The sequence below is a fragment of the Hemiscyllium ocellatum genome, chromosome 31, assembly GCF_020745735.1.
Source record: "Hemiscyllium ocellatum isolate sHemOce1 chromosome 31, sHemOce1.pat.X.cur, whole genome shotgun sequence".
Classification (NCBI taxonomy): domain Eukaryota; kingdom Metazoa; phylum Chordata; class Chondrichthyes; order Orectolobiformes; family Hemiscylliidae; genus Hemiscyllium; species Hemiscyllium ocellatum.
In genome coordinates, this window is record NC_083431.1 from 10,315,863 (window position 1) to 10,332,720 (window position 16,858).

The 16,858-nt window shown below is 44.4% G+C and overlaps 1 protein-coding gene across 2 annotated transcripts in view; it reads left to right on the top strand.

Moving 5' to 3' along the window:
• The window catches only part of ulk2 (unc-51 like autophagy activating kinase 2), a 114,296-nt gene that overhangs the window by 78,960 nt on the left and 18,478 nt on the right, over positions 1-16,858 (top strand). For both annotated transcript variants that reach the window (XM_060848390.1, XM_060848391.1), the window contains exons 16-17: positions 9,499-9,636; positions 15,415-15,560. In XM_060848390.1, the coding sequence (XP_060704373.1) occupies positions 9,499-9,636; positions 15,415-15,560 (284 nt within the window). The remainder of the gene's footprint in view (positions 1-9,498; positions 9,637-15,414; positions 15,561-16,858) is intronic.

A 16,858-nucleotide genomic window follows, 5' to 3' on the forward strand; every position in this document is an offset into this window, starting at 1 on the left:
GAATAGCACAGTTTTTAAGAAATGAGGCATTGACAGTTCTTCAGCAGAAGTATCCTAAAACATAGAAATGTTCTTGGTTTGGTCTTGTTAGGTACATTTGAGTTGTGTGCGAATGTTTCCCAGCTCAACTAAGGTAGGTTTTCTTTGTCCATGAAGAAGGTGAAAATGCAATTTGTTTTCTGGAGGAAATTGGCATAAATACAGAGTAATAATTAAATTCCATGTTAGATATAGGTGATTGGTGTCCAGTTATTGTGTCAAACGTGTTAACTTCACCTTGAAGAATTACTGGCTCTTCACCAAATATCTGAAATGCAGGACGTTTCCTGGAGAGGTCAACAAATGTGCCTGGGTTCAGTTTTTACTTATAAAGATTTGCTTATAATAATTTAGTACAAGTGATTTGTGCTTTAACTGGCTTGATGGCTCAATGGTTAAATGCTCCAGCTGGTGTGACAGTGGACTGTACAACTCAGTCATATTCAGCTGTATTCCTTGGTCTCTGCTTGGCTGATATCTGGGGTATCCCCTGAGCTTGATAATTCAACAAGGGTTACCATTACCAATGTCCTTAAAAGGAGAATGCATGCGTGTGTGGATGTTGCTGTGAATCATTATGCCTCCCACAGTTGGTAATCTGCATATGCTTGATAACCATACTCCCTTGAATAGAGGTACAGGGATTCGACCAGTACGCACAGACATTTTCTGCAGAGGGAGTTGGGGTAGAGTGGTTAAATAAAAATAGTAGTGTCACTGTCTTGCAGGTGAATTTGAGTAGTGTATGTAGGTAAATAATCATTTACAAAAAAAAGTAACTTGGAGGTGACAAAACATAGGATTTTGAATTTCTCCATTCCCTGCACCTTTATTTGCAATACAAAAAAAAATTAATTTAACTGAGAGGAGAGACTTTCAGTGCTGTATGTTCAGTAGTAACTATTATGTCATATTTCTTGCAAATATATATATGATGTACATTTCTGCTGATGAGAGATTGCAGTTGAGGACAGAGTAGATGCTGACGTGTTCTTGTGCATGTTAAGATAATACCATTCTTTTTCTTTAAGAATCTCCTAAAGCACGATGGTGTATCACTGCAGTACACCCGTGAGTAAAAGGATACGTGTTAACACTGGTGAGTTCTCTGTTAACGGTCAACTTGTTGAGAGAGTGCCAGATACAAGGTGCTTCTCTCAAAAAGAGAGGGAGAATATCAGTGTGAGTGATCTGCGCTGTGCCTGTATCTCCAAGCAGCTCTTTACTGAGCAACATAGAGATAGAATATAGAACAATACAGCGCAGTACAGGCCCTTCGGCCCTCGATGTTGTGCCGATCCAAGCCCACCTAACCTACACTAGCCCACTTTCCTCCATATGCCTATCCAATGCCCGTTTAAATGTCCATAAAGAGGGAGAGTCCACCACTGTTACTGGCAGGGCATTCCATGAACTCACGACTCGCTGAGTAAAGAATCTACCCCTAACATCAGTCCTATACCTAGCACCCCTTAATTTAAAGCTATGCCCCCTCGTAATAGCTGACTCCATACGTGGAAACAGGTTCTCATGGTCAACCCTATCTAAACCCCTAATCATCTTGTAAATGCTCTTGTAATGGGAGAATTATGTCTACTCAGCCATTTGGCAAGAGAACAATAAAAAAACTATAAGTTTGTCAAGTAGGCAGGAAAAATTTTAAAAATTGTTTGCCTTCTGACCCATCAGATTTTGATATTTTTTTCAGCCTTCATCAGAGACTTGTGAAACTGTGCTGACCGTTGTGGATTATAATTAGAGCACTTAGTTTTCTTTTTAACTGGATCATTGAGTTTAACACAAATCCTATTATAAGGAATGTGCATGTGTTTGCCCAGCCAACTGGATATTCGGTTCTAAATTTTTCTTGAACTTGGTGCTGCTAGGGAGTGGTCGGTGGTTTCTGTAAAATAAGCACTTGTTGCTGACTTTATAACTCTTGTGGACAACTAATTTACTGTCATTGCGATATGCATAATTTGGTTTGCCTATATCCTCAAAGAATTGCAGTAGATCTATCAAGTATGATTTCCCTTTTATAAATCCATGCTGAATGTGTTTTTTCTATCACTGTTTTCTCAGTGCTCGGCTGTAAAATGCATGATAATGGACTCTAGCATATGCCCTACTAACGATGTCAGACTCACTACTCTGTAATTCCCTGTGTTCTCGTTAACTCCCTTTTTAAATAGTGTGGATAAATTAGCCTACCTTCCATTCTGCAGGAACTGTTCCAGAGTCTAAAGAATTTTAGAAGATAACCACCAATATATCTACTATTTTTAGGACCACTTCCTTGAGTATTCTGAGATGTAGATTATCAGCCTTCTATCAAATAGGTTTCCCCAGCTATTTCTGTACGAATACAGATTTGCTTTAGTTCCTCCCTGTCAGTAAACCCTTCGTTCCCTATCATTTCTGGTACATTATTTGTGTCCTGTTTTGTGAAGGCAGACTTGAAGAAGGAATTTAGGCTAACTGATGTATAGTTTTCTGCTTTCAAACTATTCAAGAACAGAGACAATCTGCTGGATCCCTCTTCAAGTTATGACATTTGAAAGGATTCGGAAAATATTTATAAGGATGTTGCCAGGGTTGAGGGGTTAGTGCTAAAGGAAGGGGCTGAAGAGGCTAGGGCTGTTTTCCCTGGAGCATCAGAGACTGAGGGGTGACCTGATAAAGGTTTATGAAATCATGAGTGGCATGAATAGGCAAAGTCTTTTCCATGGGCTGGGGGAGTCCAAAACTGAGGGCATAGGTGAGAGGGGAAAGATTTAAAAGGGACCTAAGGGGCAACATTTTCATGCAGAGGCTGGTGTGCGTCTGGAATGAGCTGTCAGTGGAGGATGGTACCATGACAGCATTTAAAAGGCATCTGGATGTGTATAAGAACAGGAAGGGCTTAGAGGGATATGGCAGAATGCTGACAAATGGAACAAGATTACTTTAGGATATTTGATTGGCATGGATGAGTTGGATCGCAGGGTCTGTTTCCGTGCTGTACAGCCTATGATCCATGATTCAATCAAGTTACATCTGATCTGAATCACCTTGTTGTAAATCCCTTGACACTCTGAATAAAAAGTACTTGATTGCAGTCTCAAGTTTCAGTTGACCACAACATCCATAATCCTTTGGGGCAGAGAATCAACCCAACTCTCAACAAATGTTAGAAAAACCTTCAAGTTATTATGGTTTGAGGAAGATAGGATAGCAAGTCTAGTTCCTGTATGTGGATACTTACTGAAGATGAAATAGTGTCTCTTTTGATCGAATAGTCACCTACAACAAATGCCGAGGCAGAATGTAGCCATTTGAACAAGGTTCTGACGTTTCGAGAATGAGTTCAGCTTCAGTTGCTGTTTTAATGGAAGCCATTAGGACTACCTAATGAAGGAGCAGTGCTCCGAAAGCTGTTGCCTCCAAATAAACCTGTTGGACCATTACCTGGGATTTTGTGGATTTTTAACTCTTTTAATGGAGACTGTAGTTTTCATTTCTATAGGTTTGCCTGAGGGAAAAAGTTGTCTTCTGGGCTATAATTTAGATAGGTTTTTGCGACAATACTATGGCTTTAAGAAGTGTATTTTGTCATTTCTTTTTGGAGAGGTTTTAAGACCGACATATGCAGCTGTCAATTGAAAGCCTATAATGTAAACAGCTTGTGAGGTCTTGGGTTCTTTTCTAAAAGCTGGCAGAATAGAAGCAGCCTGAATGGGAGGGGCAAGCTCCCACAAAACCAAGATTTTCCGGTTTAGGTTTTCTGGGTCTTGAAGCTGGGTGGAAGTGCAGTAAGATATTCGAACATGGCCCTTGTTCTATTGCAATTAATTGCTTATTTTCAGTTGGAATGATGCTGGTGCACTAGACCAGGCATTGGTGTTCTGCATCGCTCCTGGATTCTCTTGAGAATTATGCTTGGTTGAAAGATTGCTCTTTTCAGGCAAGAAGTAGCAAGTGACCTCTGGCAGAATTGTTTAAAAAAAGGGTATTTTATCAGCATGGTTATATTTTACCTACTACTCTCACTTTTAAGAAAATACTGAAAAATCTTTCTTCTATTCTCTTGCTTGTTCGTCGGCTCACTTTTTCATGAATTAAGTTAGGAATTCATAAAGGAGAAGACATGATGGACGGTGAGTCTAGAGAGGGGTATGTTGATATTCTAGCGCATGTTGACATAAAAAAAGGTGGTGTTGGGTGTTTTGAGAAGCATTATAGTAGAAAAATCTGCAGGACCTGTGATCTATCTCAGAATAGTAAGTGAGGCAGGGGAGGAAATTGTTGGGGCCTAGTATAAAATCTTTTTATCATCTTCAGTCACAGCGAAGGTCACAGATGACTGGACAATAGTCAACATTCCTTTTGTTTAAGAAGGACAATAGGCATACTCCAGGAAATTACAGACTGGTGAGCCTTGCATCAGTGGCAGAGATATTATTGGAGCAAATTCTTACGGGCAGGATTTATTCACATTTGAAAAAATACGGATATATTAGCAATTGGCAGCATAGCTTTGTGTGGGGACAGTCAAGTCTCAAATTTGATTTGAGTTTTTTGAGGAAGTGACAAAGATGATTGTGGAACTGGGTGATGGATGTTGTTTACATGGACTTCAGCATGGCCTTTGACAAAGTCTATCATGGGAGGCTGATACAAAAGATAAACTCACGTGGAATCCACTGTGAGCTGGTAACAGTCACAGAACAGTCTTGGAAGACTGTAGTGATGGAAGGGTGTTTTTTCTGACTGACGGTCTGTGACCACTGGTGTTGTGCAGGGGTCTGTGCTGGGCCTCTGTTGTTTGTCTTCCAATATTACAATGTAGGTGGTCAGATTAGTAAGTTTGCAGATGACACAAAAATTGGTTAAGCTGTGGATAGTGAGGATTGTCAGAAGATGCAGCTAAGCTGGAAATTTGGGTGGAGAAATTGCAGATGAATTTAATCTGGACAAAAGTGACATGATACATTTTGGAAGGTCTAGTGCAGGAGGGATGGATAAAGTGAATGGCAGAATCCTTAGAAACATCAACATACTGCGTATGTCCATAGTTCCCTAAAAGCGGCTACACAAGTGGATGAGATGGTCAGAAGACATATGGCATGCATGCCTTCATTGTAAAGAGTGTAAAAATTGGCAATTCATCTTACAGCTGCATAGACCTTTAGTTAGGCCACCTTTGGAGATTGTCTGAGGCTTTTGAGTGAGTATGGTAAAGGTTTACCAGGATGTTGCCTGTATTGGAGGTATTAGCTATGAGAAATATAGTTTGTTTTCCCTCTTCCGTAAGGCAGGAGATACAGAAGCTTGAACACATGCATCAACATGTTTAAGGACAGCTTCTTACCTGCTATTGATAAACTGATGAATGGCCTCTGTATCAAGATCAACTCTGTTTGAAGTTAATATTGATCTTGCTTTGCGCACTCCTGTGCAGTGTAACCTGTATGCCTCGCTCAGTCTAAGCAGCACATGATCTCGATATCCTTGTTAGCTTTGATCTGCCTGCACTGCTCTCAAGACAAAGCTTTTCACTGTGTTTGTGTACACATGACTGCAACAAATCAAATCAAACATTGGAGGCTGAGGAGTGACCTGATAGAAGTTAGCAGAATTATGGGAGGCATGGATAGTTAGAGTCCTTTTCCCAGGGTAAAAAAGCCAGTTACTGGCTAGAGGACATAGATTTTAAGAGGGGGAAAAGTTTAAAGGAGGTGTGCGAGGCAAGTTTTTTTTTTACAAAGAAGGTTGTAAGTTTGCAAGTTTTGAGAAGATTTGTAGCTCGGGTTGAGGTTCACCATGCATGGTGACGAAACTTCTGAACACAAACCTACCTGCTCAGCAAGCAAACTTACAACCTGAGGTTAGTAAGTGCCTAGAATGTGCTACCAAAGGACTTGGTGGAAGAGAAACGTTTAAGAGGCATCTTGTCAGGTACATAAATAGGCAGGGAATAGGGGGACATGGGCCCCATAAGGATAAAAGATTTTTAGTTTAGAAAGGCATAGGCTTGATGGGCCAAAGGGCCTGTTACTGTGCTGTGGTGTTCTTTCTTCAGGTCCATTCGCTCTTCATTGTGGTATATGTGAAATACTACAGAGATGTCAATGATGGAGTCCACAAGATATGCAAACACTATTAGGTCTTTTTCTGTTGTCCCCAGCTCACAATCTCTTGGATTTCTTTAATTCTAGGATGTAGCTGTATTTCCATGCAGAATTACTGCACTATAATTCCAGGTGCCAAAAAGTAGAAAAGTCTAAATAACTGATTTGGACAACACCCCCCCCCCCCCCCCCCCCCCCCCCCCCCCCCCACACACACACACACACACACACACACACACACACACACACACACACACACACACACACACACACACCCCAGCCCCATCCACCAGACATACCCATCCACACCCCACCCCAACCCCATGCCCCCCCACACACACGCACACCCCATCCCCCCCGCGCACACCCCATCCCCCCCGCGCACACCCCACTCCCCCCCGCGCACACCCCACTCCCCCCCGCGCACACCCCACTCCCCCCCCCGCGCACACCCCACTCCCCCCCCGCGCACACCCCACTCCCCCCCGCGCACACCCCACTCCCCCCCGCGCACACCCCACTCCCCCCCGCGCACACCCCACTCCCCCCCGCGCACACCCCACTCCCCCCCCGCGCACACCCCACTCCCCCCCGCGCACACCCCACTCCCCCCCGCGCACACCCCACTCCCCCCCGCGCACACCCCACTCCCCCCCGCGCACACCCCACTCCCCCCCGCGCACACCCCACTCCCCCCCGCGCACACCCCACTCCCCCCCGCGCACACCCCACTCCCCCCCGCGCACACCCCACTCCCCCCCGCGCACACCCCACTCCCCCCCGCGCACACCCCACTCCCCCCCGCGCACACCCCACTCCCCCCCGCGCACACCCCACTCCCCCCCGCGCACACCCCACTCCCCCCCGCGCACACCCCACTCCCCCCCGCGCACACCCCACTCCCCCCCGCGCACACCCCACTCCCCCCCGCGCACACCCCACTCCCCCCCGCGCACACCCCACTCCCCCCCGCGCACACCCCACTCCCCCCCGCGCACACCCCACTCCCCCCCGCGCACACCCCACTCCCCCCCGCGCACACCCCACTCCCCCCCGCGCACACCCCACTCCCCCCCGCGCACACCCCACTCCCCCCCGCGCACACCCCACTCCCCCCCGCGCACACCCCACTCCCCCCCGCGCACACCCCACTCCCCCCCGCGCACACCCCACTCCCCCCCGCGCACACCCCACTCCCCCCCGCGCACACCCCACTCCCCCCCGCGCACACCCCACTCCCCCCCGCGCACACCCCACTCCCCCCCGCGCACACCCCACTCCCCCCCGCGCACACCCCACTCCCCCCCGCGCACACCCCACTCCCCCCCGCGCACACCCCACTCCCCCCCGCGCACACCCCACTCCCCCCCGCGCACACCCCACCCCCCCCCCGCGCACACCCCACCCCCCCCGCGCACACCCCACACCCCCCGCGCACACCCCCCCCGCGCACACCCCACCCCCCCGCGCACACCCCACCCCCCCCGCGCACACCCCATCCCCCACCCTCCCCACACACACCCCATCCCCCACCCTCCCCACACACACCCCATCCCCCACCCTCCCCACACACACCCCATCCCCCACCCTACCCCCACACACACCCCATCCCCCACCCTACCCACACACACACCCCATCCCCCACCCTACCCACACACACACACCCTCCCCCACCCTACCCACACACACACACCATCCCCCACCCTACCCACACACACACACACCATCCCCCACCCTACCCACACACACACACCATCCCCCACCCTACCCACACACACACCCCATCCCCCACCCTACCCACACACACACCCCATCCCCCACCCTACCCACACACACACACCCTCCCCCACCCTACCCACACACACACACCCTCCCCCACCCTACCCACACACACACACACCATCCCCCACCCTACCCACACACACACACCATCCCCCACCCTACCCACACACACACACCATCCCCCACCCTACCCACACACACACACCATCCCCCACACACCCACTTCACCCCCCACCCCAGCCTACCCCCCCCCACACACACCCCCTCTACGCACACACCCCCTCTACGCACACACCCCCTCTACGCACACCCCCCCCCACGCACCCCCCCCACGCTCTTCGCACCCCCCCCACGCACACCCCCCCCTACACACACCCTCCGCGCGCGCGCGCACGCACACACGCGCACACACACACACACACACACTCTCTCTCTCTCTCCCCACACAAAGTTGTCATTTAGAATTTAGGTTTCACTGTCTCTCTGAATGTTATTTTGTAAGCAGGATGTTCTGTAAGGAATGCTAACAGCATTCTGTACACTGCAAATGTTACATGTAGAATTGGAGAGATGGAAAGGAACTTGAGTATTTCGACATCATTTGAGAAATCTGAGACTGTAATTTATGGTGGAGAGAGGGCTCAATGAATAGCTATGCTACCCAGGAGTTGGTAAGTTTAAAGATGCTTCAGGATGATCTGAAGTAATCATTAATTATTTGCCCTATGCAAATGCAAAAAACTTGATTGGTGTTTTGGTTTGGTTTGAAAGAGTTAACTTGTGCAGTTATTTTTTTCACTGTTCTTTTGGCTGAAGCTAATGCTTTCATTAAGTCCTTGAAAAGTCAAATGAGAAGGATCTCGCCATGTCAAACCACAAGCAAATAAGACTTGTTACGTGGGGGGGGGGGGGCGTGTGGGAGGTTGCAGGCGTCATTAAGTTAAACTGAATATGAGGTGATTAATATTAACAGTCTGAGACATGTTTGTCAACATGAGCTGCTGCCTTTCACAGATACCCTTGCTATGAACTGTATTTACCATGAACTGTGTTACTTGCTTTGATTATTTTTATCTTTGTGACTTACTTCCGTTGTGATGTTGATCACCTTTAAATTCTGAAACACCATTTGGTATGGCCTTGGAACAGAGCGTTCCCAGTGACTTTCCCTGTATTTGTTTTCTTGGAACTTCCAGGTTTTATGTAATCTGATGCAGCTGGATGGGGGAAGAGAAAGGGAAGGTTGTGTAAATGTTTTTTTTATAAATTTAGAGCAGTTTGCTATATAGCTCACAATAGACTTTCATTAAAGTTAGTCTTCATTATTTACTTGCTTCACTTAGACAAATTTGAAAGGAAGTTCATGCAGGTTTTCATGTGAAATCGGTTTCAAGTGGAGCACTTTGTTTGTAACAGAGAAACAAGGCTCCTACTCATTAGGTTGATGTCGCATAACAGCTGGTCAAAATATTTTAAAACCTCATTTTAATAGTTAGATAATGGTGCAGATACATCGAGGAGCTGTAACTCCTGCCTCATGGCCAGCTGTCGTGTGTTTTAACTCCAGGCCGTGTCCACCTCCAGTGTCGCCTCGCACTGAGTCAGCTCCGATTCCAGTCCCTACTCAGATTCGAAACTATCAGCGGATTGAGCAGAACCTGCATGTAACGTCCAGCCACAACACCAACCCCTATGGGTCACCCAGGTATGTTACTTACTTGCATTTAGTGCATTTCAATATTGTGTCATGTCTTCCTTTACAAATTTCTTTGTAATAAGTGTTTTACATTTCTTGGTTGTCATCTAACCTAATTCCAAATTACAATGCTTCCATATATTACATTAGATTAGTTTAGATTCTCTACAATATGGAAATAGGCCAGTTGGCCCAACAAGTCCATACCGACCCTCCAAAGTGTAACCCACCCAGACCTTACATTTACCCCTGACTAATGCACCTAAAACTATAGGTGAATAGGCAATGCTAAATTGCCCAATTTGCACATCTTTGGACTGTGGGAGGAAACCGGAGTACCCAGAGGAAACTCACTCAGACACAGGGAGACTGTGCAAACTCCACACAGACAGTCACCCAAGGCAGGAATTGAACATGGGACTCTGGTGCTGTGGGGCAGCAATGCTAACCAGTGGGCCACCGTGCCACCCCTTTATTATTCTCAACACCATAGTCTACAAGGATATGTGTGGTTCTAAGGCAGAATAACAGAATATATTTAATCAGTTCCTATCTAAACACCTGTTGATTTAATACAAGTCATGTAAGGACGAATCTCCAATAGTTTGTCAGTTTCAAGAAGAGAAGATTTATAAAATGCTAAGGCTTTATTCCAGTTGGGTTTTGTTGAGTTAAGCAGCAAGGAAAATTCAGATTTATAAGTGTTTATTGTAGTTTAGTATAAATATTATTCCCCCCCCCCATCAAGTACTGATAAAGAACCTGGTTGATTTATTTCTGATATTGAACTTTATGCAATCTGGTATGGATATTTTTAATCAATCTGTTAAAGACACGTTATCACATACTTCTACAGCAGGTGGGACTTGAACCCAGCCTTCCTGGCTCGAAGACAGTGACATGACAACTGCATTACAAGAGCCAATCCCCAGCTCTTTTTAATTAAACCTCCACCCAAGCAATTTGTCCCTAATTAAAATACCAATTAGCAAGTGCAACCCACCTGAGGCAGTGCAACAACAAGAAAATCAGGAAGCGTCAAAAGAGATAAAACTAAAATGAACTTGGAGGGAGGAATAATGCCCTCCAAGCTGTTTGGTGCTCTCCTGTCTTAAGACTTTGAGTGCATAGATGGACACTGCATGCTCTCTCTCTAAACCATCCAGGCACCAATCTCAAGATCTATTTTTTAGTAAAACTGCTGCAAAATTGCCAGTTTCTCCAATTAGAAGAAGAATTAACAACAATCCCCAATAGTTTTTAAATTAAACTGTCACCAAATCACCTGTGTCCCTAACTGAATTAATGAGGAAAAGGAACTGTCCACAAGGGATAATGTAACAACAACAAAAAGAGGGAGGAGATTAAATTAAAGTGGAGGGGGGTAGGAAATAATGCTCTGCAACCCCATTGGTGCTCACCTCTCTCTTCAAATCACCCATTTCTTCAATTAAGGGAATAATTGATAACAATATTCTCTCAAGTTCTTAAATAAAACCCAAAGCACATCACTTGGCTCTCAATTATTATGGAGCTGTTTTGATTGACCTTTCATGGGACCTGCTTTTTTAATATTGACATCAACTGAAAGGGAGATTGGATGATAAGGAGGATGTTCTGACTGCCTTCTGTTTAAGGTTTGTAATCTGACCACATTATCAGTGCTGTATAGTTTTTTTTATTCATTCATGGGATGAGGGCATCACTGGCTGGCCAGCATTTATTACCCATCCTAGCAGGCAGTTAAGCATCCATGATATTGTGTGGGTCTAGAGTTACTTGGAGTCTGGGCCGGGTATGGATGGCAGTTTCCTCCCTTAAAGGGCTTAGAGAATCGATTGGGTTTTTTCTGGCAATCATGTCATCATCAGCTGATTTTTTAAAAATTGAAATCTGGTATTTATTGTATTTAAATTCCACCATCTGCCATGGCTAGATTTGAACCTGGGTCCCCAGAATGTTTTCTGGGTTTATTGATTAACAGTGCACCCATAAAACTACTGCCTACCCTTGGTCAGCTCAGATAGACTGGATTTAGGCAATGGAAACATTCTACAAACCATGCAAATGTACATTCTTACAAATATAAAAGAAAACTTGTGTATTCATACTTTCATTTTAAAGTCAACTATCTTCCCCTTTCCTGAGGTGTGACTGCAGTATTCAAGGCTGCCTTCAGCTGCAACATGGTTAGCAGGATGTAATATTCGAATCTGAGATTCATAATGGGTCACACTATTTTATGGAAATACCTGCACTTGCTGCTGCTTAGAACGTTTGTGCACCTCAGAAGTTCTGGATGTAGGTTTGCTCACTGAGCTGGAAGGTTCGTTTTCAGACGTTTTGTCACTGTACTAGGTAATATCTTAAATGAGCCTCCAGATGAAACACTGGTGGTGTAGCCCATTTTCTACTTGTATTTGAGTTTCCTTGAGTTGGTGATGCCATTTCCTGTGGTGATGTCATTTCCTGTTTCTTTTCTCAGGGGATGGTAAATGGGATCCAAGTCAATGTGTTTGTTGATGGAGTTCTGGCTGGAATGCCATGCTTCTAGGAATTCTTGTGTGTGACTCTGTTTGGCTTGTCCTAGGTTGGATGTGTTGTCCCAGTCAAAGGGGTGCCCTTCCTCATTCGTATGTAAGAATTAGTGAGAGTGGGTCATGTTTTTTACAAACCTTCTCAAAACTCACTAATTACAGAGCTTCCATGTAGTGCCTAAAAATCATTGTTGAAGTATTGAAAATGAATATTCCAGGGGATTTTGTGTTGAGTAGCATTGGATGAAGTGACCAGAAGCCCTCAATGAACCCTTTTGCATTTCTACAACCTTGGGTATGTACTCTGTATGGCAAAAGTGAAACACTGTCTGCTGGCTTTTGTATACTTCAGTATTTTTTTTTGCAGTTTTTCAAACCCTGAAAAAGTGACCTTAGGAGTGATTAATTGTATCTTTATTTACAGTTTGTTAAAATCAAGCACTAACATTCGGAATAGAGTCATAGTGATGTACAGCACGAAAACAGACCCATCGGTCCAACTCTCAGATAATTCTATCAGTGGGTCTCTGTTTCAGGTTTCCCTCCTTTTAACACCAAATATTGGCTAGTTCCATTCACTGATTTCTAAGACCTCATCATTAAGAGATCCTGCTTTTATTTCTACTTCCAAGCCATCTATTAACATTCTCAGTTTAGCCTTAGTCAAAGATTTCACGTGATCCAGTTATGTCTTCTGTTCCAAGAAATATCTTCACAACATTGAATCACTTTGAAAGTGCAACTAATGTAATAGTCGTAGAGATGTACAGCACAGAAGAGTTCAACTTGTCCATGCTGACCAGATATCCCAAATTAATCTCGTCCCATTTCCAGCACATGGCCCATATCCCTCTAAATTCTTCCTATCCATATACCCATCCAGATGCTTTAACTCTTTCCCCTGTCACCCAAACTTATGCCCTCTCGGTCTGGAGACCCCCCGAACCCCAGGGAAAAGACTTTGTCTATTTACCCTATTCATGCCCCTCATGATTTTATGAATAGGGTCACCCCTCAGCTTCTGATGCTCCAGGGAAAACAGCCCTGGCTATTCAGCCTCTCGATATAGCTCAAACCCTCCAATCCTGGCAACATCCTTGTAAATCTGTTCTGAACCCTTGCAAGTTTCACAACATCCCTCCTATAAATTCACACAATATTCCAAAAGTGGCCTAACCAATGTCTCGTACAACCACAACATGACCTCCCAACTCATGTACTCAGTGCTCTGACCAATAAAGAAAAACATACTCAATGCCGCCTTCACTGTCCTATCTACCTGCGACTCCATTTTCAGGAGCTATGAACCTGCACTCCAAGGTCTCTTTGTGATGAGTTGGTTTCTTTTCATTTTAGCATTTATTGAATTCTAGTCTCAATAAGAAAGTCCAGCCACAGAAAAAAAATGGAGCAATTTTAATAGATGGAGAGGGAGACTATAAAGAACACTAAATTTTGACATTGCGTGGGAGGCATTGTATCAGTAAATTGCCATTGTGTGGAAAAAATCTCTTGCACCTGGCAGCCGTACACCATAGAGATTAGAAACAGCTTCAACAGAGCAGCTTGTAGACTATGCCTCCTGGAGGGTAGATTTAAGGGTGAAAGATTCTTTCCACAATTCATGCTAAAAATTGGTTACCAAATGACTGTAATGTGTGATGCAGTTAGAACAAATAAATAATCTGTTAGCTGGTAATGTACTGAGAAGGTGAATACAGGAAATATTTGTTTTTAAACTAAAAGCGGTGGACTTAGAACTTTTTATTTGGTGTTGACAATGAATTGGACAGGTTCTCAACAAACAGGATGCAATTATTAGAAATACCCAAAAAGAAAACTTGAACAGGTGGTTACATAGTCTTGTGCTCTTGGTTGTAGTAAGTTTTATTGTACCTGTGTGTAACTGCAGCAGTGTTCAATGCTTCAAAGCTGTGATGCCACAATTCCTCTGTAGTGTCTTCCTGCAAACTGTGGTTCTGGAAACAAGAAGGAAGGATTAGATTAGGCTGAACTGTGATTCTAACATGCGTTTTCTGAGTTCTTCTCTCAGAGGAGTAGGAGAGTCGATGTTTCGAGCATAAGCTCTTCCGTCGACTCTCCTCCTCAAATGCTGCCTGACTGGCTGTACTTTTCCAGCACCACGCTTTTTGACTCTGATCTTCAACATCTGCAGTCCTCACTTTACCCCAGATCGACAGTTCAAGACGGTGGTGCCAAGTTGGAGGATTGGATCGGGGATAAGGTGGCGGTAGAGGAGACCAGGAAACTGGTGAAATCAGCATTGATCTCATATGGTTGGAGAGGTGGAAGATGAGGTGATCTTTCTTCAGATGTCAGGAGGCTAGAATCTGGCAGGGGAGGACGCCCAGGACTTCCATGTCCTTGGTGGAGTGGGAGGGGAAGGAGGAGTTGAAGAGTTTGATCACAGGGGAGTGGGGTTGACTGGTACACACACACACCCCTCATCACCCCCCCATTCCTGATTAGCTAATGCTCAAAATATCGACTCTCCTGCTCCTCGGATGCAGCCTGACCATCTGTGCTTTTCCAGCACCACATTTGTTGATTATCAAATCCCTGCGTAATCTTGCCATTTATGGGTCTCTAATATTCTCTAACCCTTTGATATCTCTTTGCTTTCTCCAATTCTAACCTCTCAGTTGATTTTCAGTTGCCTACATCCTAAGCCTTTCCGAAACCTTTCTATTTCTCTTGCTACTTAAAAGTTATTTCTACCAAGACTTTGAGTGATTAGTTGGAAAGGTGATGGTGTAGTGGGTGATTAATCCAGACACACACTGACAATATGAGATTGCACCCCTCTGCAGATAGCAAAATTTGAACTACATTTTTTAAAAAATGGAGTTTTAAAAGAAAAGCAAATCTAACAGTGACTTCATGTAACCACTCAACTGTTGTTGTAAAAACCCATCTGATTCGCTAATGTCCTTTTAGGGAAGGAAACCTACCATCCTTGCCTGGTCTGGCCTCTATGTAATTTCAGACTTCCAGCAATGTGGTTGACTGATGACTACCCTGAAAACAATCAGGGATGAGCAATAAACACTGGCCTTGCCAGCGATGCCCATCTGCCATGAATAATGTTTTTTGAAAAACCCGATAGCTCCTGATGTAGCTCAGTGTTTAATTTTGTTTTGTAACATTCCTCTGAAGTCCTTTGTTTGATGACAGGTACTGTATAAATACAAGTTCTTCTGTGTTTATGGTTTCCTTTATGAACTTTCAGATCTGGAATGGTGAAGAGGTCGAACACAAGCCCAGTAGGTTTTGTGAAACCAACATCTGGATCACCAGCTGCTGCAGATGCACCCCAAAATCCAGGCCGCAGGCTCTCCACTGGATCCTCCCGGCCTTACTCGCCTTCACCTTTGGGTGTGTAAATGGTGACTTTGGAGTACTGTTAGTTTTTGCAGTTGCTTTTATAATTTCAGCATCAACCACATGAAATGCAGCTTTTACCCACCAACAGCACCATACCGAGCATACCTAACACCTTTCCTATAATGTAACGCCTGTGACTGTTCATAAAACTCTGCCCCTTATTAATAAAGCTGAGAGTACTGTATGCTTTATTAACTGCTCTTTCTACCTGTCCTGCCACCTTCAGTGATCTGTGCACATGTATGTCCAGGTCCCCTCACTGCTACAATTTTAGAATTGTACTTCCTATTTTTTTGTATTGTCTTTCAGTGTTCTTCCAACCTAAGTGCATCACCCCACACTTGTATACATTGAATCTCACCTGTCACCTATCTGCTAACTCTTCTAACTTGTCAATGTCCTTTTGGAATTCCATGCTTCTCTCCACGCAGTTTATAATGCTTCCAAATTTTGTGCAAATGCAAACTTTGAAATTGTCCCTGTATACCCAAAGATCCCAGATCATCATTGTATATCACGACAAGCAAAGGTCCCAATCTTATGGCTGGGAAACTCCAATTCAAACCATACTCCAGCCTGAAAAACATCCATTGGCCGTTACTCTTTCCTGCCACTCAGGCAGCTTTGAATCCACATAACTACTGCCCCTTTTATATATACCATGATCTATAATTTCAGTCAAGTTACCTAAAATACAAATCTGTTGATCTTAGCACTGAAATTCCAATTTCATTTGACCCAGTTTTAACTGCCTTTTGGGTGGTAAATTTCAGATTTGCACCAGGTGTTGTGTGAAGAAGTTATTTCTTGATGATGATCTATCCTTCACAATTCTGTGCTGTTTCTCTTTGATCAATTAACATTTGATCAAGTAATCGGTGTTTGATCGATTCCATCCCTGCATGTATTAAACTGACATGTTTATTACATTTCTTTCAATACCTTAAGGTGGAAACTGGCCGATATTGAGAAATTCCATAATATTTCCATTACCATTTAAAGCAAAACTAATCCATTAAGTTCCATTCTTTCACTTTTAAACAAAATTCCTTTTACTGTTGATATTTTGCTGTTTCTCTCGCTGTGAAGATTGGTCATGTGTTAATTTAAAGGGTCCATCGCTTTTTATTATCTTTTTAACAAGCCAGTCAAGCAAGACTGTCACAGATCCACATTCTCTGAATATATCTTAAGAGCTCTATTTTGATCATGTTTAGAAATTAATTTGAGTTGGTGGAGCTGCAGTAACGCTAAATGAATTGTATTTGAAATGATCTGGATACAAATAG